This window comes from Strix uralensis, chromosome 4 (genome assembly GCF_047716275.1).
Source record: "Strix uralensis isolate ZFMK-TIS-50842 chromosome 4, bStrUra1, whole genome shotgun sequence".
NCBI lineage: Eukaryota > Metazoa > Chordata > Aves > Strigiformes > Strigidae > Strix > Strix uralensis.
The window spans coordinates 98,148,269-98,171,894 of NC_133975.1; the positions used below are offsets into that span (position 1 = coordinate 98,148,269).

General features: G+C 34.8%; 1 protein-coding gene across 2 annotated transcripts in view; it reads left to right on the forward strand.

Moving 5' to 3' along the window:
• FMN1 (formin 1) overlaps nucleotides 1-23,626 on the forward strand; it is a 209,386-nt gene that overhangs the window by 118,169 nt on the left and 67,591 nt on the right. For both annotated transcript variants that reach the window (XM_074868155.1, XM_074868156.1), the window contains 5 exons: nucleotides 5,927-6,014; nucleotides 14,746-14,807; nucleotides 15,567-15,655; nucleotides 20,378-20,507; nucleotides 21,554-21,700. In XM_074868155.1, coding sequence (XP_074724256.1) covers nucleotides 5,927-6,014; nucleotides 14,746-14,807; nucleotides 15,567-15,655; nucleotides 20,378-20,507; nucleotides 21,554-21,700 — 516 coding nt within the window. The remainder of the gene's footprint in view (nucleotides 1-5,926; nucleotides 6,015-14,745; nucleotides 14,808-15,566; nucleotides 15,656-20,377; nucleotides 20,508-21,553; nucleotides 21,701-23,626) is intronic.

Genomic DNA, 23,626 nt, shown 5'->3' on the forward strand with positions numbered 1-23,626 from the left:
ATCTTATACGAGTTAATACAATGCAGTGATTTTGGATGTGATATCTATGAAATGGAAGAGACTGTTGCTTGCATCCTGACTTTCCCAGAGACTCTAAATGGATAAATAATGTATAGAAGGAGTGGGATTTATTTCCTAGGATGGTTCTGAAGTGGTTGAATTTGCAGCAGGCAAAGTTGAAGTTACTGGACAAAATTAAAGACGTTCATTAGCACCTGAACATGAATCAAATAAATTTCTCTCTGGTTTTGACTAATTCAGTTAGCTTAACCTAAATATGTAAGTTACTGGTATGATGCAACTTCACAATGTACATTGAATCTAAAAGTATTTATGCCATGTAACATGTTGTAGTCTTTAGTTAAGCTTTTTCAAATGCACATAGTTGGTCCCACTTTCAAAAGTACTTGGAAGTTACAGCTTCTTGGAAATCAAGAAGAAAAAGGGCTAGGTCCACCAGGTTATTTTAGTACATAACTTCAATTTAGGTATTGATCTGTTAGACATTTAGACTTTAAATGCCTTTTGAATATGAATCCCATTTTTAACTCCTATTTTTAAAGTATCAATGACAGGCTTGTGAAAGTGCAACTGTTATCTGGACTGTTTTCATCATAATTTCTATATTTTCCTATGCTTAGATTTCAGTTGTAGCATTCTGGACATAATATTTCTGTACCTATTGTATTATCCACTAACGCATTAAAGCATTTGTCTAGGAATGTATGGTTTATGTAAAAAAACTATAAGGTTTTATGTACCAAAAATGTTCAACTGTAAGTAGATTCAGTACAGTATCATTAAGGTCCTTAGCTGTTTATGAAAACTGAAAACAATTAGCATATTAAAATTCTAACCTATTTTTCTGGAAAAGAAAAAAACAAAACAAAAGCCAAAACCCACCAAACCCCCTCAAAAAGACATTAATTGTTTTTGAAAGAACTCAGCTTTCAATAGATTTAAATATAATTTGAAGGAACTAACATCTTTCCCATGCTCTGAAAGTCTTCTGTAGATGTTTTCATGTCAGGTGAAGGACTGAAGTTTTACAAACAAACAGTTTTGCTTTTAGTCATTCTAAACTGTTAACATTTCTTGCCTGTACACATCCATGCAAATTTTTAAGCTGATAGGCACATGTAATTGTTTTCAAGCCATAGGTTCTCCCTTTCCTGTTAAATTTGTAGAACCAAAATCTTCTTGTAGTGCAAATAGAAGAAAGGCATAATTAGGACATATATTTTGAAATGAAATAAAAAACATGATTCATTACATATTAAGCTATGATACCCTGTAAGCCTGAAAAAGAGGTAATTTAGAAAAGAATATTCCTTTGCTGTGATTTATTCCATGTGCATTCTGTAACTTCATTGCTGGACATATTTTGCAGTTGCATTGGTTTTTTCCAATATATCTAAGCACTTGTTAGTAAGTTATTCTCAAAAAGTCCTTATTTTCTATACTTTTCCAAGAAACAGGATAGTTGGATGTTTGTGATGCCACTCTGTCTTCATCTTACCAAAAAAATGAGTAAATGTCAAGTAATTTGTGTCAGGTGTATGCTCCAAATGAAAGTCCATCAATCATTTTTGGCCCTTTAGTGCAATGATTATCATTTCAAAGACGCAGGAGGACATTAAAGATAATGGCTTTTCTGTTGTCTATTATCTCTAACAGACTTCACATAATTATTAACATATGTTCTCATTTAAGAAGAGTGTCAATATTTTGAGTGAATTGCATTTTTTTAACTGAAAGGGATATGTCTGTCAGCAAGTTTTTTGTCCATCTAACTAAATGAGGAATTACAATTAATGAATTTTGTGTTTTCACAAGGGTAGATATTGCAGAAAATGTTGGAAGCTTTGCAGGATTGAAACACAATGACTGTCTTCAGCTGTCTGCATAGGATAATAAACAGTGTTCAAACTCAAGTAGAAGTAGTAAAATGCTAGTGCGTGCTCTTCTGAGGCACTCTCGCTTTCTTTTTATATTCTCTCTGTACTGAGAAGAATGAATATGGCATTTCCTTGCTTACCACAAAGCTCTGCAGTCATGTAGGATATGGAAGGTATCTGTAAAGGGTAAATATCTATTTTGTGGCTTTGTCTTGTTTTTATAGTTTTGATAGGAATAAAGATATTGAAGTAAGTTTCTTACTAGCTCATTTCTTACCTCCTATTTTATCCTGAGAAATTGCCATTTGCTTGTCCTTTAGCAAAAGGCTAAAAATAGTGGATTTTTTTCATCCAGTGGAGTTGCAAATAGAATTACATGTCTCCTAAAATATTTTTAAAATATTTAAAAAATATAAAGTTACGGTTCATCCATGTTAAATAAAAAATAGTTAAACTTGGCTCTCTTTTGAGTAGGAATAGAAGAGATAATGTCTATTCTTAAGCTGCTGAAATTTCATTGGTAACCCTTGGGGTGTTTATGTAGAATGGCTTGAGGGGCATACTTACAGGCTTCTTGTGCAGGATATTCTTCCTCTGTTTGCACAGGGTTTCAGCAGACTACTTACGAGTTCAGGCTGTTGACTTCACCATAAAAGTTAATGAGTGGGAATGGAGGGAAACACTGTGATATGCAGGACAGCTTTTTAGCTTATGGTTTCTCTCAGTAAATTTAAATATTATGGAAAGAATCCATGCACCAGAAGGAGGAAGGATTTAGCTTTTAATCGCTAAAGTAAACTGAATCTGTTCATATTTCAGCACCCATAAGTGTCCTGGACAGAATGTAGACATTACAGTTAGACAAAACAGTGAAGTCTGTCCTATAATATTTAATGAAATACATTTCTGGCTGCATTAGAGAAACACCTTTTAATGAGAATGACAGAATAATTTATGAATGTATTCAAGCTTCAGTGTGTCTCCACTTTTAAATTAGATGATAAATATTTGAAAGATGTAGAAGGGGCACTTTTGTACAGCAAATCAACTAACTGAAGAACGTTAAAAAATAGTCGGGGAACACCACATAGAGGAAATAATGTTATGGATCAGTGAATTAAATGAATTGACACCAGCAGTCACGATTTTGTCACTAAGCCAGAAGATGCTGCATCCATTACAACGAAACACTCATAGTGCGGAGGAGCAGCAGGCAGCTGGCAAACCCTGCCAGCTGGCATAGCAGCATCAGCTGGCATCAGATGGATTTTAGCTGCTTACCTGTCACTGCCAGCTACAAGCAAGTCCCAATATGCTGAGAGGTGATCAGTGATTTGTCTTTTAAAAGCATAGACTAAATAGTTCAATGCAGTCTTTACAAACTTTCATTTTATTTGCCTTATGGTTTTTATGACCTTGAAAATACTGATTTTTTTTGTGTCTCCTTTCCATTTGGAATTCACACACATATTTAATTCCCTGCCAGTGACTTCCCCAGAATAACCATAATTTGGGGCAAAACGAGTATCTCTGAAAATGTATTCCCTGTTTTACTACTGTTTATATATTTTTGTTGCAAAATCTTTCAAGTTACACATTGGTTCTAAAAATCTATGGCAAAAGTCCTGTGTAATATTTAACATTACAACTGTGTTTTTAGAGTAGTCTTATGGCCCAATTTAAGCTATTCTGTTGTCTTGTTGCTCCATTTTTGCTCTCTAATGAATAAAATATTAGCCTTCAGTTACAGATTTCAGTTGGTTGAAGCTATTTCAGGTAGTCTGAGTCTGAGTCAATGGTAATTGTGACCATGTGTACATTTGTCTAAAATGCATGTGAACATACAGTTAGTTGGCCATTTAAAAACATGAATCTCTGATTTAGCTTTTAAAATTATACAGAGTCTTCTTTAAAATTTTTTCACTAGTCTTTTAAGGAGGAAGTCCTGCTTAGCAAGGTGAGCTTGTTTGATCATATCTGGAGAATATATTAGCATTTAAAAATACTTTAATAGAATGATTTCAAATGTCATATTGTCTGCAAAGGCTATAGTCTGGAAAGGTTTTGCCTCAAACTAGGCATGTCTAATGGGGTTTATGACAACCTATGAATTTGCCCCTGAACAAGGTCAACTTGGAGGTCAGTGAATGCTATACAAATTGCATGCTACTCAAGCCTGTAATTATCCCTGTAAGAAGTTAATGTGCTGCGGAGTTCAGCAAATTCATGTAAAGCTTCAGAAATGACCATGATAAACTGAGCAGTTACTTACATTTGCTCTGAAAATCACAGTCAACAGGACACGGTGCTTACAGAGTATTCATTTATGGTTACTTGTAGCCAAATCATCTTGTCTGCTTGTGTACTCGGGAGATAAAGAGCCTGAATTCTTTCTCATTTGAATAAAACACCTTAAATAATATTACTTTCTTAATATCCAGCATACGTCCTGTACATATAGGCTGAAAAAACCCTCTCAGGATAGATTTTATTTCCAATTTTGACAGAAAATATGCAATATCTACTTAAACACAAGTTCATTAAATGTTGAATCCCTACAACAGGGACATAAAATATGTCAGATTTTTGTTGAAGGCAGCACGTATTCCAGCTTGTTCATGTATTGTCCAATTTCAGTACTCTATATATAAGATCTAACTGCATTTTCAGGTGAAAATGTCACTATCATTTATTTTTCCTTTATTTTTCAACTATAAATCTACTTTTATATAGGTGAATGACTAAGTAGTTGCACAGTTAAATATTCCTAAATCACGTAAAACATAGGTAAGAAACACTTGTATGAGTTAGTATCAATTTTGTCAGTCAGCAGTCTGTAATGTGAGCATCTATAAGAATATTATAGGGATAAGGGATAGCAATTACTTAAAGGTTTTATATTATTAAATATCCAAATATTAATATCACCCGACCATTAAAATTAAATTTGGATACATACAGATTAAATATTGTTCAGATACTAGGAATATAAATTTAGGGAAAATTTAGCTATTAGTTTTAATTTTATATATGAGTTAGTATTTTTAATAGTTTTTGTTCATCAACACTATGAAGTAAGCCAACTGCTTGGATCTGAACTTATTTTGAAGAATTTTTGTCTGTATTGCATTTTGTGATGTGCTACTGTCCTATCTTCCTTGTAACATAAATCAAAACCACAAATACCAACAGTCCAAGCATTGTGGCAAGTTTGGTTTTGACATTTCTAATATCTGAATTACACTTCTAAAATTCTGATGGTTTACTTTTCATTACTTTATTTATGGGCTGGTCCACATCAGTATCACTAATTTCAACCAGTCAAAATATTTTCCTCAAGGTTTCCCTTCCTCCTTTTTCTTCTCTTCCACCTGACATCTGAAAAGATTACAATCTGAATGTCAGTATATTATACTACCAAGTGTCTGTTACCCAAAATGCAAACAAAATCCTCAAATCCTTGTGAAGTGTCAAGGGTGTGGAAGAAGCGCTTTCAGACAAGAGGGAAAGAAATCCTTTCAGTAGCCCCTAGTGTTCCAGAAATAGTGTTGAGAGGACATAAGAAGACAATTCTCCAATTCTTTTTGGTCAGGAATTGATCCTTTGTCAAAAAGCCTTAAATGTGTTCACACTGAAATATAAACTAGCAGACAAAATAGGAGAACTTGTGGTGTACTCAGAGTGTCTTATATAGTTCTGCCCTGATCACTTTAAGGAGAAAGGGGAAAGAGTATATTCCAGAATAAATATTTGATGTGCCTTTTTTTCCTTCTTAATAGCATCCTACAAGTAAAAGGTGATGTTCTTTACTAGACCTGGTGAGAAATCAAGCTTACATTTATCAGCCATTTGTTAAGGTGCAGAGTGTAGAGAGAAGATGAAGGTCTTAATACCACATTTAGTTAATAAAAAGGTTTGATATTGGAGAGACACTGAATTCAATTCAAAACTGGCTTCTGTCATTAATGTGAATGCATCCTTTCTAGAGTGTTCATTTGATCTCAGATCATTTTGTACCATCTTTCTAGATTATCAAATTGTTGGATGGAAAACGGTCTCAAACTGTAGGAATTTTAATATCCAGTTTGCACCTGGAGATGAAGGATATTCAACAAGGTGAGTGTTTCTTACACTTTATCATATTTGCATGGCTATTTTCTCATAACACTCTTCAGAGAATTTCTTACATTACAGAATGTGCTTTGAATATAGTCCTCTTTAAGATATCAGAAGAATCATTGTTCCACTACATGTAAAAGTTTCACCTAAATAATCAGAAGTGAATTCAGGTACAACTCCATTTCAGTTCGCATATCACTTTCGGTACAGTGTTTTCGCAAAACAATTTCATGTTCCTCCCCTACAGTTCCCTCCTTTTCCTTAAGCAAGTCCTCCACTGACAAAAATTAAATAGAAGACTTATATGTAAATCTTTTGGACTTAAAACATGCAGTCGGTATTTGTTGAATGTTCAAATTCTGCTTCATTAGCGGTGTAAAAAGCACATCCCAAACTGATGCAGCTACCATGTAGCAATCAGAAGGATGATTACTGAATGGCATTTTTCAAAGCGTAGGGCTACTCAGTGTATAAATTCCATTACTGTTAGAAATTATCTGAGTTTGCCAATACAACTGTAGAGAAATACAGATTTTTCAGAACACTGGAGTAATTCAGATTCTGCTTATGTTCTGGATTTAAAAAGATATTGTTTAAGGATATTGTTTATTTCTTTTTCACATTAAAAAAAGGAAAATATTCACCATTTAAAACAACTGCTGGAAGAATTCAAGTTGATGTCTCCTTTTTGCTATTGTTTTCCCTCCATCACATGCAAATACTGGGTAGGGTGTTGAGATGCTGCTGGCATTGATTATTATTAATTTCAGAAGGGCCTTTGAGCATCTAGCTCTTTAAAAGCACAAGGGCTTACAGATGTCTCTTGGTATGGAGGGAAACAACGAAAAGAAGGAATAACTTTGTGCCTGCCAGTATTGTGTGAAAGGTATCCGAATGAGATGGAAAAAAACCTGCTATTACTAAAGGTCTGAATAATTTGCTGGCAGGAATTACAGCAGCATTATAATAGGATAGCAGCTGTATTATAAAAACTGGGTAGTATTCTTAAGTATCTTCAGAGATGTTTTCATGACTTTTTATTTTCTATGCCATGATGTTCTAATCTCTCTTTCTCTCAGTCGTTTGCTGTACTTCTATAGCTTTTGAAACCCTCTGGCTAATTTATTACAAATTTAAGAGAAAAGAATAAGTCAAATGCTTAGGTATGTATACACTAGCATTTTAGCTTGAATCAGCAGTGCACTTTTGAATCTACCAGTTGTCCCCTTTGCCGTGTTTGCATTGCAGAGCAATGCAGAGCAGTCTCAGAGTGGGCAAACATCCTTCAGAATTAAACTAAATGAGATGATGTGCTCTAGGAGCATGCCGGCAGTCTCCACCCATAGCAGTCTTTAAGTTCCACAGGATCAGATGAGAGATAGTTAAAACTCCCTGAAATATGTATAGTGTGACAGCTGTTGCTGTCTACAAATCCATTTCTGAAGACTACACTACTTGCAGTTGTAGACATAGCTAATGTAGTCCCTCAAGTTTAATGAAAATTGTGAGTGTTGGTAGAAGAGAGACACCAAAATAAGTGCTGTCACTGAAAGAAAGTTTATAACTCATCACCCTCTCTATTCTGAGGTAGCAAATGACTGGTCTGTCACCACATGTGTTGCTCAAGGCAGCAATAGGATATGCTGCCTTTTGCTTATGGAAACAGCTAGGAGATACAAATGGGATTTGGGAATACTGTTAGTGGAACTTTTTTTAAAAATACATTAACAAAGCAGGATGAGTGACTCTAATCAAGATCTGTGTGCAGAGACTATCTAGGGAAAAAACCCAGTTCACCAGACTCAGGGAAAACATCTGTTCTGTAGAGAGGATCTTTAGAAATGCATACTATAATGAAGACAACAGTAGAATCATGCTTGTTTCTCTTTTAGTGTGTAATTTGTTTAATTTAAATTTGTGTGCAGTCCTGCCTATCAACAGACAAATTCTTTGAAGATCAGTATGGTCAATATGCTGGATGAAAAAAGATCATAATAAGCTAAATAGCTCATGACAACACCTAACCAAAAAAGTGTATGATCATTGGGTGATGAATGTCAAAGTTGTTGGTTTCTTTTTTTACAAAGTGAAGTTACAAAGAGCTACCTCTAAGAAACATGAAAATTAAGCACTGGTCCCTTTTTTCAAGCCGATTTCTATTGCATAATTCCGTATGTGAAAGATAGAGAAGAGAAAAGTTAGTGGTCTTTGGCAGCTTTCAACAGAGAATGAAGAAACCTTAAGCAAAGGAAAGTCAAAAAGAAAAAAAAAAAAAAAGGATGACTAATTTCAAATTTTTCTGACCATGTTTGTTAAAAAGCCATGTACAAATGAACTTACTGTCAATGTATAGTGTACTGGTTACTCTACCTTAAGTAGCAGCTACAGAAATACAGATACAGAAAAACTGTCCTCAAATGAACTGCCCTATGCATACAGATGCATGCAAAATTGTAGAGAAGACAAAACAAGAGTAATCACAACAAAAATTACATCTTTCTTTAAAATAGTGTGAGATTTCTGCACCTATAGGATTTCCCTCTCAAATTAAAGTAAATATCTTCACGGCAGATTCTGTAGATAGCTCAGCAGTGCAAAACAAGCAAGTGACCATATCTGGCACCCAGATGTTTCAATTTGGATTTGATAATGAGCCAGCTGCCACACTTCAGCAAGAGAATCTCCCACACGTGTTTCTTTGAGAGAGTGAAGTTCATCCTTTACAGATAAGTTTAAATTCTTGCTGTATCTGAATACAGTCTAGGGAGAAGACAATGTAAAACTGAGTAATAATTTTGGCTAGTGCTGCTATTACATGCTGCAGAGGGAAAGTTAACATTGTCATGCTGCACCTGTCCTAATACTCAGCTTTTTGGTAGGTGGGAGAGGAGGGGAAATCCTAGGTGCTGTAATGTTCTTAGAACACTAACAAATTTTATTGGTGAATCTGGTACTGAAGAGGGTAATACAGTTTCTGATTAGACCACCATTAATAATATCTATTTCCTGAGCAGAAGAAGCAGACACAAGATCTGTCTGTCTCAGTATGCTATATAGGATCTTTATTTATATTTAAAAATCAAATAGCAATAATAAAATTGTGCATAGGTTTGAGATTATTTTCAAGGCTTGTTCTCTATGGTTTTTTAAAACCTTTATAAGGAAGAGATTAGGAATAGTGGAGATCAGCTGTCAGGTAAGGAACATGCTTTAACATGTCTCTACACACTTAGGGAAGTAATCTCCATTTCCTATCAATGCACTTCTGTCTTATTTTTCCTATCATTGTTTAGCTGACATATTACAGCTTGAGAGACAAGCTGTGGCTCAAGACTACTTGTGTGGCTTTGCTGTTCAGATATTACAACTCACTCCACAGTGAGGTGTTTCAGTTCTGTTTCTAATGGGAAATGCTGATTATAACTCTATGTAAAGACCCTCTGTGGGCACTGGTCCCAACTTTTTACGGGGCAACATTCCAGTCACTCAGTTCCCAATATAGTAGCTAGCAATAGCTGTGTACTAGAAAACACATGATAATAATCTTTTCTGCACCATAAGTCATCTGTGCCGGCTTCCTATGAGATACTGAGATACTGAGATCTTTGTTCAAGAGTAAACTGGTAAAAGTGGGGCAGCCCAGATGGAAAAAAGTTTTAGTTACAGAAAATGGGATGTAGATAAAATGTAGATGCTTATGTCCAAAAGAGTGATTCTCCCAAGTCCCTCCCTACCTCCATAGTACCTGCATTTTGCCACTAAAATTGTGAGGCACCAGAAGATCTGCTTCTGTACATTGCTGAAAACAGTTCACTGTCTAGTACCCCTGATTTCTATCAGGAGGCATTAACTAGATGGTCTCACATGCTCGTATATTTTCCTTGGGACCAAGTCAATGAGATGCGGTAGATCGCACCAGATGCACACTTGGTAGCTTATTACAGTTTTTGTGGCAATAAAGTGCCGTATTACTCCATGCAGAACTGCTGCAGGCTTTGCTAGTACATTTACCAAGGCAAGAGTTTAACACTGTAGCACTGCAGCGCTGACAGAATTTAGCCTGTATGGCAAAGGGGAGAATTTAACACAGATCCTTGGCATTGAGACTATTTCTAATGCTAATTTAGTTTTGGGTTCTTTTCCTTCCCTAGACTTTAAGCAGTTAAATATAATGTCTGAGACTCCATTTGTTAAATGACTATAGCACTGCCCAACCTGTAATAGCACGTATGGGGACCTGGTATGTTTATTGTGCATTTGGAACATTCTTGTGTTCACAAACAGTGTAAATTATCTATGCAGAGGCACATTAAGCTTTGAAAGTATTAGAGAAATATATTTGATGACACTTAGATGGAATGGATTAGAATGTATTTTGTTAAAAATCCTAGGTCATGCCATCTGCTGTTGTAGTTTTATCTTCATTATAGGTTAACGTTAGTGCCAGTCTTTTGCTCATTACTTCTGGCAGGATTTGAGCTTTCTTAGTCTTCTAAACCTACATTGTGCCCATGGTGCTTCTTTGGTAATGTATATTTTGATGGTTTTTGTGTTGTATGAGAGTTAAATACTGGAGAAAACCTTTAAATAAGTTTAGAACATATCAGTTTGTCAGAAACAAACCAGAGTGATTTGGGTATTTTTAGGAAGTTTTGCCAAATAGGGATTTGTACTTAACAATTGTTGTCATTTTCTAATTGACAAGATCAGTCACAATTTAGTTTTAAATTTCCCAGTGATGAGCTTCATGTTCTCAGGAAATCAAGCCTTACTCAGCAGAAAGCATAAATCAATGAAGTACTTCCAGGTCAAATAAATGTACCTTTGGCAAGCTCTTTTTATTTAAATAACTTATTTATGTTTTATCATTAGGAAGCAGTTAAGGTGATTTCTTCATATTTCATAGTTTAATTGTCACATTAAGTGGTTTGATACTGCTGAGTACATGTAAGCTCTGTCAGCAGGACTTAAATCCTGATTTATCCAAAACGTGTTTAGTAGGAGTGAGGCTGTATATCAGACTCAGCCTTAAGACTGTTGGTATTTAAGCTGGTTAAGAGAAGTATCTTTTTCATATTTAACCTCTAAGTTCTACAGTTGTATGTTGACTGCACACCATGTGCTTTAAATTCTCAGCTTTTCTTTGGTTTACATTTTTGAAGTGATAAAACAGAGTATGTGAAAAATCTGTGCAGTAGGGAATCTGGTTTTTACAGTTAGATTCATTTTAAGAAAGTGAGTCTGTTAAAAACCTTTGGTACAAGTTTATATTCGAAGCAATACTCTTAGTGTGTGAAATGTAGTTGGCAAGTATTTTTATGTGTGCCTGTTAGTTTGAATGCATGATGCTGATCTGTTTTTTGTCCTAGCTGACGGTTATTATATCCTAATGGGTGCAACCCTGCACTAATGATCCTTGTGTATATAAATTCTTCTTGTTGTGAGCAGACACCATAGGCCACATAAAAATGTTTGCCTCAATTTCCCTGCAAAAAAGGATCTCAGAAACCAGACTTGGCCAAGTAACAGATTTTTTAAAGGTAGAGGAACCCAATAAAATTACCAGCTTTTCACAGCATGAGTCTACTTCCTTTCGGCATATTGTGAGGTGTAGGTGAAATATTCTAACTGAACTGACAGTGTAAGGAAGACAGCTAACTAGAAAGCAAGATAAAAGTAAAAACCACCAATGATGATTGATATTGTAATAGCTATTAATTGTTTTGAAGCCTCTTTTGTAGATTTATGATACTTCACCTATATTACTTACACTTATGTGAGTCTTGATATAATGAGATTTAATGCAGTAAAGTATCACCGTTAAGTTCACTGTATCAGGAAGAGTATTTTGAAAAACTTATCATGGTTTTTATTCATTTAAGAATGTTAATATACATATGATTAAAACTGCGTTTTTTTGCAGAAGAATTAAGATGCTTTTGTTCCTTGTGACTAAGTAAAAAGTAAAATAATTAGTTTCTTTGATCTAGTGTAATGGGTTTTTTTCAGCTGCCTCAATTCAAGTTAATTTACACAACATACTGTGAATCTATTGCACATGCCATATTTTAAGAATATGAAGAATACTGACACCTGTGAATTTGGGGTTTTCTTCCAGCTTTTCAAAATCACTGCTTCTTTTTTAAGAAAATGGGACAATCTTCATAATTTTACATATTTTCATTTTTGTCTTCTGCTCCAAATGTGTGTGGCATTAAGTTTGATCGGTCTAAATGAGAAAAAGATATAAGGACAACGATAAAGATACTAAAATACGTAAAGATGAAATAAAAGAGTCTGTGTGGATTTTGGCAGTGCTTCTGACTTTTGGGGAGTAGTCTCTACATACATTAACATCCTAAGATGTCGAACTATCATCAAATTGAGTAATATGGCTAGATTTTTAACTGCAGCCTGTCAGCATGGACATTGCCAATAATAGAAGGACAGGTTGTATAACAAGTAAATCAGAAAATATTTTCTTGGTACTTTTATACAATCACATGCTTGTCCAAAAGAGAAAATAATTCATATTAATGTCTTTTAACACTGATTATTATTAATTATGTTAAAAATGTGTTCATTTACCAGTTTGTAATTTATTAGTTTCATGTCAAACATTTTTTGCTTTACCATGTCACTTCAAAACAATGCTGATTTGTTGGAACTGGTGTTGAGTGCAGAAACATGGATAAGAAAATATAGCATTAAAAACCACTTTGTGATTTTGGGGCCTTTTTTTTGTGACAAATCTCTGACTGAAAATTCCAATTAGGTGTACAAATCTTGATATTCTAATTAAAGTGTAATATTCCTGTACCTAAAAAAAAAAAATCCACTAATTCTAGTATGAGTTCAAATTACCTCCAATAAGTTGTTTTTCTAGATAAGTCTGGACAAATAAATTTGTCCTTGTAAGCAGATTTCAGCATATTCCAAAATAGAATGAAAGTGAAACCACAAGGGGAAGTTTCTGAACTCAATATGTATCTCAAAATACATCTTAACAATTAAATATTTTGGACTGTGAAACCAAGTTTCCAATAGATTTTCCAATCTCTTAGGTTCTTTTGAAATTTCATTGGATAATACAGAAGATAATGCAACTCATGGAACTGTCTTGCAACAGCCAGCAGATGATCTCATAAATTTAAACCCCAAGGATTTTTCTTTAAACAAAGATTTTTGTCAGGCTTATTTGTTTGGGCTTAATATTTGGTTACACTCTTGAGCTTTTTTTTAATCTTCCCAATAGGACAAAAATAGTTGGAGATATTGCTTTTTTTCATTTATACTGTCTTCTTCTGTATAATTCTTTACTTCTAACCAAGGTGTAATGTCAACAGATGGAATCATAATTGACAGGCAAAATTTTAAAGCATTCTAAATGTCATTGGACCTTTTAATAAAATTAATTAGCCTGCCACAGAGAAAATTTACTAGCCTGCTGGTTAATTTCACAATGTAAAATCATGGGGTAGGTGGAAGAGCAGGCGAAAGCTTATTACTTTTAAATAATTATTTAAAGATGTGTGCCTTGCCCCTTTCAAACATAGATTGCAAATGCAACAAGAGCTTTTAAAATCTTCTAAATTCACAAGCAGTCAAGTTTCCTTTGAAGAAATATAATACAGTTGAAATTAAAAGTACTAGCTAATTATGAGTCACTGGTTATGCGGAAAATTGGTAGAGGCCTTAAGCTTGATTCTTTGGGATTAGTGTTCCCAGTAACATTTAAACGTAAGTCAAGAGTTCAGAAATTGTGCCTAGTCTCATTATGAATCTTGAGAAATGTTTTCAGAAAAATTAAACATCCAAAGTTATTTCTATTCTATTGTGCTTCTCCTAACTTACTGGAGTTTAACATTAGAGTGCATTGGAAAGCACTGTGAACCAATCGTATCGTTCTCAGGAAAGTCCCAATACATTGCCTAAATTGTAATTGGATTTGCAAATGTTAGAAACACCTATGCCATATATTCCAAACGTAGTATCTTTGGAACTAAGGAAACATTTTGACACTTGTCATTTTTGGTAATGAGACATAATTAATCATTGAAGAGTATACTTTAGGTGTCTCTGTGTGATGTTTAAAAGTATTTATCTGGAAATTGTCATGTGGGTAGTTTTCTAGTGGATAAAGCTAACTCAAATGTGACCTGCTTTATGGAGGTATCTGAAAAATCTGTAGCACAATCTTCTGTGCTTGCAAATTTGCAACTTGCAAATCTTGCAAGTTTGTCTACCTGTCTACTTCCCAAGATTGCCAGCCCCAAGACAAGCAGATCTCCCTGTTTTCACATCTCCCTGATCTCCCATGCATATAGGGAGACCTAAATATCCTAACTCTCAATTCTTCCTATCCAGCCTTCTAAGCTACCATGAAATCTGTGCTGCTCATTGTATGGTATCAATGGTTCTCATGTTCTTCTGCCTGGCCAGCTGCGCAATCAGCTGAGTACCTGGCAGGTCATATCTTTGACTGCTGAGAATACTGGACAGGAAAAGTAGAACTCATTCTCCTGAGAGAGAATTTATAGCGAGTTCTTGTGTGAGTGCTGTGACTTGAAGTCAGAATAAAAAGAAATTGCTGAAAATAGTAAAATATTAACTGGATACAAATATGTCCTTTAGCTAGGTCATATCTCTTTAGTACATTTCTCAGGAAACAGAATTGAACTCTTAAGTATGTTTTCTAGCATCTAATTTGTGATTGTATTCTATACAGCTATACTGTGTGTTGATGACTCCATAGTAGATCTGGAAACACTGGAAGCACTATATGAAAATGTAAGTAGGCTGTGGTAAAGCTATGGTTAGTCACCATAGTATTTCAGACCCAGAATAAGTAAAGTTTTATTTTATGTTGTCATTTTAAACTAGAGACATTATATAGAAAAAATCTTTAGGGAATTTAACAGTAATAAAATAGATAACATAAAAAGTACCCATTGACATGCTTACTGGCTTAGTTCTTAAATGTCAGAAATTTAAAACAGTGGAGTGCCTTTGGAAACAGGTTAAAAATCTAACCAAAGGTGTAACATCTAGCAGTGTTCTCTCCTGAACTGCCTGAAAAATGCTGTCCTTACTTGAGGCCTATTTTGTGATAGCGTGCTGAATTTTTCTCATTCAATATGTAAGTGGCTAAAGCAGCTAACTTGGGCTAGTGCATTGCTGTCCTTACCCAAGTTGCTCTGTAGACTAAGTGTATAGCTTAGACTATAGCTGTAGACTCTGGAGTTGCATGAAAGAATACATTTACACTTGGCTGTAGAGATATCAGTGCTACCTCTCCAACCTAAGCTGTGTGAAGCATCCTATAGCAATATCTGCAGTGCTGTGCTCTACAAGGATGCTCTGCTTTGTGGCCATTGGTAGTAAACGGCACTGCAAGGCACTGAAGGAACTTGCCGTGGATCTTTTTGCCTTACTCTTTTGCATAGTCTAAACCTTTCCCAATAAAAAATATAATTGATACTTGCAGACAAACAAGTAAATGAGTAATTTATTAATTTGTTATTAATTACTTTATGTTAATTCACTCAGAGAGCACAAAAGGATGAACTGGAGAAAATCAAGCAATATTATCAGACTTCAAAAGAGGAGGAACTGAAGCTTTTGGATAAACCAGAACAGTAAGATTTTTTTTTTTGGTAATATTTTATCGTTATATAGTATAGTACTTTGCTGATATGTTAAAAGGGATCTTGATACATAATTTTTGGTAGCTAACTTTTAACTTTTTTCTGTATTTCAAGGCATGTTATAAACTTTGCCTTTATCAAATAGCTTTTTTCAGACATGACAGATTTTACTACATCAACTTGAACCACCACAGCTGATAAATTATGTAGCCTTGAATCAATAAAAATTTCTGTTCCCATTCTCACATCTGTAAAAGGCTTATCCTTCCCTTAGAACTTTTAAAGCTAAATTAATCTGTCATAAAACAGGGTAGACTGATTTTGGTTGTTGATTATTTGAAAGAGCTACACAAACAGAGGGTTTTGATGAGTCCTGTGGCAAAGACACAATGTACACTCTGGACATGCTGATTGAAGACCTACAAGACTGATTCCATAGCTCATCTCCTGCGACTGTTAAGGGCAGTGACAACTGTCAGGATGAAAAGCTTCTTAAGTGTTGCTCCTTCTGTTGTAATAAACCTTAGACCAATGTGAAAATCACAAGAATACATGAGCCAAATGGTAATCCTCAATTTTATTTTAGTGTATACACTTGATTTCAGATTTTGGCCTACCAGTGGTTTGTCTTCTGCTACTTTGCCACTTTTCCCTTTGTACTTCCATCCTCTTCTTCTAATCACAGGGCAGTTTCCTGTCCTGATGCCTCTCTGCCATCTTGCTTCCTTTTCCCTCTTGTCTGTTTCTGTCTTTTCTGCTGTCTTTGGCGTAACAAAGGGTAGGGGGAGGGAGAACTGAAATGGCAGATATATGATTGGCTGATGTCAGAAGTATTACATTTTCATACCTTTTTTTTCCCATTAAAATGTTAGTGGTGAAGAGCAGATTTTTTTTTTCTCTGTCTCCTAACACAAGTCAGCTAAATACTTATTTGTGACTGTCCACTAGGGAATAGGTTAATGTTGAGAGATGAGGCTATCACATTTACTCTTGTTTAAGAGTGGCTACCATTCTTGAGTAAGACTTAATAAGACAAATATCTGTAAAATGTACATACTAGCTTGTTCTTGCATCCCATATCTATAGCTTTCATTGCATTGGCTTGCAGCATAAGAATACATTGTGTGACTAGTTGATGTTTTCCAGAGCTTGAATCTTTGTCAATCTGTTTGCTGTATGTCTGAGTGAAATAAATATTAATGCATTTTGTGTTCTGGAGAATACGAATCTTGTAGAGCTCTAGAGTTATACAAGGTCATCTGTTTTTGTAAGTTATAGTGAGAGAGGTTGATCTTAATTAAACACAGAGTTGGATTTATGCTATCATTGTTCCACAATTAAAAGTAAAGAACTGTAAATAAAGCAGTTATGCCTAATCATTCAGAGTGAAGTAGTAGTGTCAAAGACAAAAGCTACTTTTTAGGAATTATTGCTCTTTGTGTTCTATCTGCAAGTCTTAATTATCCCATTTTTACCCTATTGTTAAACTACATAGGTTAAGAAAACTAGCTTTTTAAACTGTTGCCTCAAGGGGGAAACAAGTTGCTGATGATGCACTTACCTAAATTTTGTTGGACCTTCAAAATAATGTCCTTTCTAAAAACTCAGTAGATCAGGTGCTGCTGGTTTTGTTGTCTAAGTCAGCCTCTAAGTCAACCTAAATGCAGAACTGGAGAGCTGTTGGAACTATACTATGCATATTAACTCCAACAGAAAAGTGCTAAATTTGTACGTGTGATTAAAAATATTTGCTACAGAGCATAAGCCTCATGTATTTTCTTTAATGAGGATCAAAACAAAAGTACAAACTAAACCATTTATCAAGTGGTTGCAAATACTAGCAACAGGCATTCATATAGTGAAACCACTGACATGAATTCACTGACGTCTAAAGAAAACCTTTGCCATTTTCAAATGCTAAGATTACCAGACAAATAGAAAGCTTTAGTGGTATCACTGATGCTCTCCTGCACATGTGATTTTGATTTGTTTTGCTTGCATGTTAAATGGCACAAACCGTAAATATGACAGCAACATGACAATACCTCCCTAAATTATGCTTCATGATAATAGTTGTTAAAATGCTAATATTCATTAACATGATAAAGATTTATATGCAACAATTGGCCACAATTTGGGGCTTTCCTAGTAGGATACAGATGCTTTAGCTAGTTTCTTTTAGTTGTAACATAATCTCTATGAAGTCCTCTCTACTGTGAAAGAAATACTAATGAAAGAAAAGGTAGTAAAATATGGTACTGAGCTTTCCTGATTTGTATGTAGTTTGAATTCAGGAAGTAGTGAGCTATTGATAATTGCTGTCCAAGCAATGCCATTTGCTTCTCTTTGAAGGCCACTTTCCTTTGACTTCAGTTTAAATCCTTTGGGTTTACTTAGAAGCTTGCAGGATTAGATACACCTTTTTCCCAAAAAATTATTTCTAAGCTTTATATTCTTCAAATGTGGATAAATGTGAACTGATAAATAGTTTACCTGCATAGATCAGCCTTCTTTGTCTATCTTCTGGAAGAATGTTCTATTACACTTACAACATGGTAATATGCCTGGCTTGAAAGTACTCTCAAGTCCTTTACTACAAGATTCTGGTAGGGTAAAGGAGTTCTCAAGTAAATGCATTTTTTATTTACAGTTCTGCAGGAGAGGAGTAAAATGGACCTCACAGAGATGAACAGCAAATTCTTTATGTTTACTTTAGGCCATAAGAAATGTAACAAAGAGAAACCCATCAAAAAGCTTTGTCACAGTCTTGTCATCATTACTTTAAGTCAAAATCATACTTTTCTCAGACTAAAATTGAAAAAATGACTGAACAAAGAATATCCTTTTCTCTCCAAAAGTTTTGTCCACCTGAATTGGTGGTTTATCTTTGATAACCATAGATTCATGCCATGACTTTGTGTTTAGTAACTACATTTGTAGTCACTAAGATTCTTTTTTTTGTGACAGATTTCATTTATAAGTGTTCTGTCTGGATATTTACATTGAATACTTTGAATTCCAAAATCTGGAGACATTTTCTTTTTATGTTGATGCTCTTTTAACTCTCAGCACAGTTATGTTGTATTCCGATGCCCAGCAGTGTAGGAGATAGTTCCCTTCTCAAGGGAAAGCATGAATATGTGTCATTTGACTTTTTGAATTTAAATTTTTAAAATGTATGTATGTTAGAACTTTACTGAAACAGTTTGTGTTTTTCTTTCCTTTGTTTCTCTCACACAAAGTGCAGAGTATCCTCTTTTTTTCCTGGCAATACCATTCATTCCCAATAGGAAGCATTTTTATTAATACCAGCTTGGCATTTCTTTTTTTCCCACTGCTTAAGTGTAAGAGCCAAGCCGGGCCTCCCCAATCCTTCTCTCACAATAGATTTTTTTCATCAGGCAAGAAAGAAAAAGAAGGATAAAACCAATATTCCAATCAAAACATAGTATTTCACACCAGCCACAGGTGGATTTTGCTGATTTTTTAGACAGTCATTATGTATTCAGCAAAGCGTTGCATGCCTGAGAAATTTATAAAGCGAATTTGAAGATACTGATATTATTTATTATGAAAAAGAAATAATTTGGAGAAATCAGATGCATTGCCTTAAATAATTAAATTCAATTTAGTAAGAATTCAAGCTGATAATGGTTCACAGAATTTCCCATAGTTCAGTGAGTTAGAAAAATCTTTTGGCATTGCATTAAGGGGGGATCTAAGGGTATCTGTGGACAGGAGATTGGAAGAATGTTTCTCAAGTGATATTGGAGCAAAAGACAGCTTGCTTCTGGATTTCAAGGAAGCATGTGTATCACCGAAATGCTAGACTCAAAACCCACAAGGCAAATTATGCAAACCCTGTTATTGTAAGAAATGCTAAATCTTCTTGTATTATTTAGCCAAGCTTTTACATTTTGAAATGAAGAATAGAAAAGGGGGGAATTACTCAAGCCTTTGGGATGCTTTCATTTTGTGATATCCGAACTGGAGTTGTTGAATATGCTTCTATTTATTTTTATTTACCAAAGAGTTAAAGGAAGAAAGCTGGAATAGACTAATGAGGAAGCTGTATATATGAGGACAGATAAAGAGCAGATAAAGAGTTAGTAACTGTGCTGAACAGTGACTGAAGAGACATATAATCTGCAAGTATTTTAGAGCTAAATACGCAGCTAGGTGCATTACCATAAAACATGCAGCTATATAATTGGAAGTATGGTGCAAATCAGTAAAAGAAAATTGAGGCTGAGCATCAGAAGAAATTTCTTGGCAGACATTTTATATTGTGAAATAACCTTGTAGGAATATACCGAGTTCTGTATTGCTGGGCACATTTTTAAGGGAAGCAAAAAATACATGAGTGAAAACAGTAAACAGATAGTGTTTGTCTAGCTCTTTCCTTTTCTTTTTCTTTTTTTTTTTTTTATTTAACCTATGATCTAGGTTTAGGATTCTTCTATTTATTATGATGCAGCTGTGATAGTGGGTTAATGGATTAATGTGATAACGATTAATGTCTTGCCTTTTTCTTGATATTAATAGGATTTCTTAACACATTGAGCATAAAGAATATAACAATTATAAATTCTGTCAGATTTGATTCAAAGTAGGAAAGTTTGCATGTATATTTCATGATGCTACAGCTTTGATCCATTATGTACCCCACAGATAAGGAATATAAAGATTCATTAATACTCTTTTTTCCCTCAGATTTTTATATGAGTTATCTCAGATCCCCAACTTCACAGAACGAGCTCAGTGTATTATCTTCCAGTCAGTTTTCTCTGAAGGGATAACATCAGTGCACCGGAAAGTTGATATCATAACTCGTGTTTCCAAGGTAAGTCCTAATGAAAGCTAAATAAAAACGTAAATATATTTTAGAGTATTCATGCTTCTTTTTTTACCATAACTGATGAACCTTAAGCCTGGTTATGGCTTTTCAGGAAAATTAAAATATATTACATTTTTAAGCTGCTTATAAGAACAAAAGGAAGAGGAAGGAGGGAAAATGAGTTGTGTGTGATGCCCTATGCTCTACATAGGAAAATTTATTTTTATTTGAATGGCACATTTTTATTACTTTGCACTTTAAGTAGAGTAATAGATCATCTCCATAAAATAGAAATGAAATCTCAGACTAGCTTAGTACAGTGCCTTGCAAACTGACTTTTTTTGCATATTGCTGTTAATGCCATCAGCAATAGATGCCTATCACATTCATTAGCTTATTACTTTCCCCTGATATCTATACATTTCTGTTAACCCCGATACATCAGATTTTTTAGTACCCAACAAAGCTTTACCTAAGGTTTCTATACTATGAATGACTAAAGAAAAGATTTTCAAATTATAACAAATAAAACATGAAAAGTAGAATGAGATAAGAATTAAAAGAGAAATTAAATACTGACCTAAAGGTATAACATCCTGGCCAGGACAGTATTTAATTTATTTATTTTTTCCAATTTGAAGATTAGCTTTTGATTAGCTTTGCTGCCACAAAGTACCCATGCTCTACCCCTTTGGATTTCTTGGCATATTCTAACAATAAAAATAGTTACTTAGTGTTTCCTTTTCAAAGGAGACATAAATAAAGAATCAGTTTTGTATGAGACAGGGAAAGTGCTATTGCCCTCAGTTTACTTATGAGGAGCTCACACTACAATTGATTTATCCAGTGTGTAGTATAAGGCTACATAGTTAAGAATTAGGCCCATGGCCTCAGATTCTTAACTGACAAGATAGATATCTTTATATGTAAATTAAAATAATTTATTAGTTCTCCACTGTGTTTCTAGATTTCTGTTTTGAGGCATAGTATTTTGTATTAGTGATTAGAATTTTTGAGCCACCAGAAGTTACGGACTAGTCTCCATTTTCCAGGCTTTGCTGAACATGACAAGTGTAAAAGAAATTTTAGGTTTGATTCTGGCTTTTGGAAATTATATGAATGGCGGGAATAGGACCCGAGGTCAAGCCGATGGATTTGGTTTGGAAATACTCCCCAAACTGAAGGATGTCAAAAGCAGAGTAAGTACTCATTTTTAATTAAATATAATTTTTCTTAAGTGATCTTTTTTTGTTCCATCAGCTCTAAAAAGTTAATCTTTTCTTATTTCTTACCATTCTTGCTTGAAAGAGCAAGGCACTTTGTACCATTTTCTTGCTTTTTTCTCCCAACTTTTCACCTCCTTCTCCTGCACATATGCATATTTCCATAATCGCTGATTGCTCCTATTCAGTACTACTGGGGTAGTTATCTTATGTGAGAACTTCTGTCTGTCTCTCTTACTAGTAGGGACTTAATTACAGTAGGGTAGAGAGAAGTGAGAGAGCACAGACTGCTGAAGTCTTCTCCAGTAAATGTCCCCATTCTTTTTTCCTGCTTTTAACTTAAGGTAGCTCTATGTAAGTAAAAACGTTTTAAAAATCAGGTTTAAATACAAAATGTCAGTAAGGGTTCGGTGCAGCATACACACTAAAGAATTATACCTAAGGGATATAAATATATAATATATAGGATTTTAATCCTTTTCAAAGAAGTTTGTCAGACCCAACAGATATATTCAGGGCTTTTTTTCAGTTGCCAGTTAAATGGATGTAGGGTAAGACTTCTGAATGGCATGCACGAGAAATACTCATAGATGGCAGTAAATTATTTTGTCAAAAATTGAGAAACACTAGCACGTTTTTGATTAGTCATGCTAGGATCAAAGTCAGGCTCAAGCACACTCTGGACATCTTTTGATATGAGTTTACTTTGTTCCTTATTTCAGTAGGGCAGTGGAGGAAGTGCTAGATAATGTAGGCAATGGAAACACTGCCTGTATGAGTTGTTCTTTGCCAGAACATACCTGAACACCACATGGATATATGAAGCAGCAAAGAATAGGAGGTGTTTTCTGCTGATGCTAGTACAGATTTGGAGGGTGAGAAAAAAACCTGTTCTTTCATGTTTTTCCTCTTTTCCTATGCGAAGTGCTGTCTTGAACTATAAGGAAGGTAGATTTTACACTTTTGTTCCCAGTTATGCTTTGTGTACATAGGAACGCATTTGTGAGACAGACAATGTCAGGTAATCAGTATGTCTAGGGAGCTTTTCATTTTACTTGTGAATATTATCACTAACAAAGTGTGAAAACACATTTAATAAATTGTTCAATGAGCAACTGTATTAATGAAAGTTTTTCCAATGGATTTGAGTTCTTTGTCTCCTAAAGACATTGAGATGCTAGAGTGCATCCAAAGAAAGGCAACGAAGCTGGTGGAGGGTGTAGAGCACAAGTCTTATGAGAAGAGGCTGAGGGAACTGGGGTTCTTCAGCTTGGAGAAGTGGAGGCTGAGGGGAGGCCTGATCGCTCTCTAAAACTACCTGAAAAGAGGTTGTATTGAGGGGATGGTTGGTCTCTTCTCCAAAGTAACAAGCAATAGGATGAGACAAAATGGCCTCAAGTTGCCCCAGGGGAGGTTTAGATTGGATATTAGGAAAAATTTCTTCACTGAAAGGATTGTCAAGCATTGGAACAGGCTGCCCAGGGATGTGGTTGAGTCACCACCCCTGGAGGTATTTAAGAGACATGTAGATGTTGTGCTTAGGGACATGGTTTAGTGATGGACTTGGCAGTGTTAGGTTAATGGTTGGACTTGATGATCTTAAAGGTCTTTTGCAATCTAAATGATTCTATAATTCTAAATCTTACTTTTCTCTTCACCGCAATGGTTCATCTGTTCCCTGTGACCACTTTTTTTCCAGTCCTACTTCATGGATAAGACACAGTACAAGCTGCAGCTAAACTAGGACCAGGCCAAGTTTCACAGTATTCAGGTGTTCATTGGTTGGCCAGCTGCCATGAAGAAAAATGTAAAACATCAGAGTTTTGCCTGACTTTTCTCAGTAGAAGTACTAATTTTAGTCTCGCTCTTCTATCTAACCATAAACTTGTAAGAATTTAATTA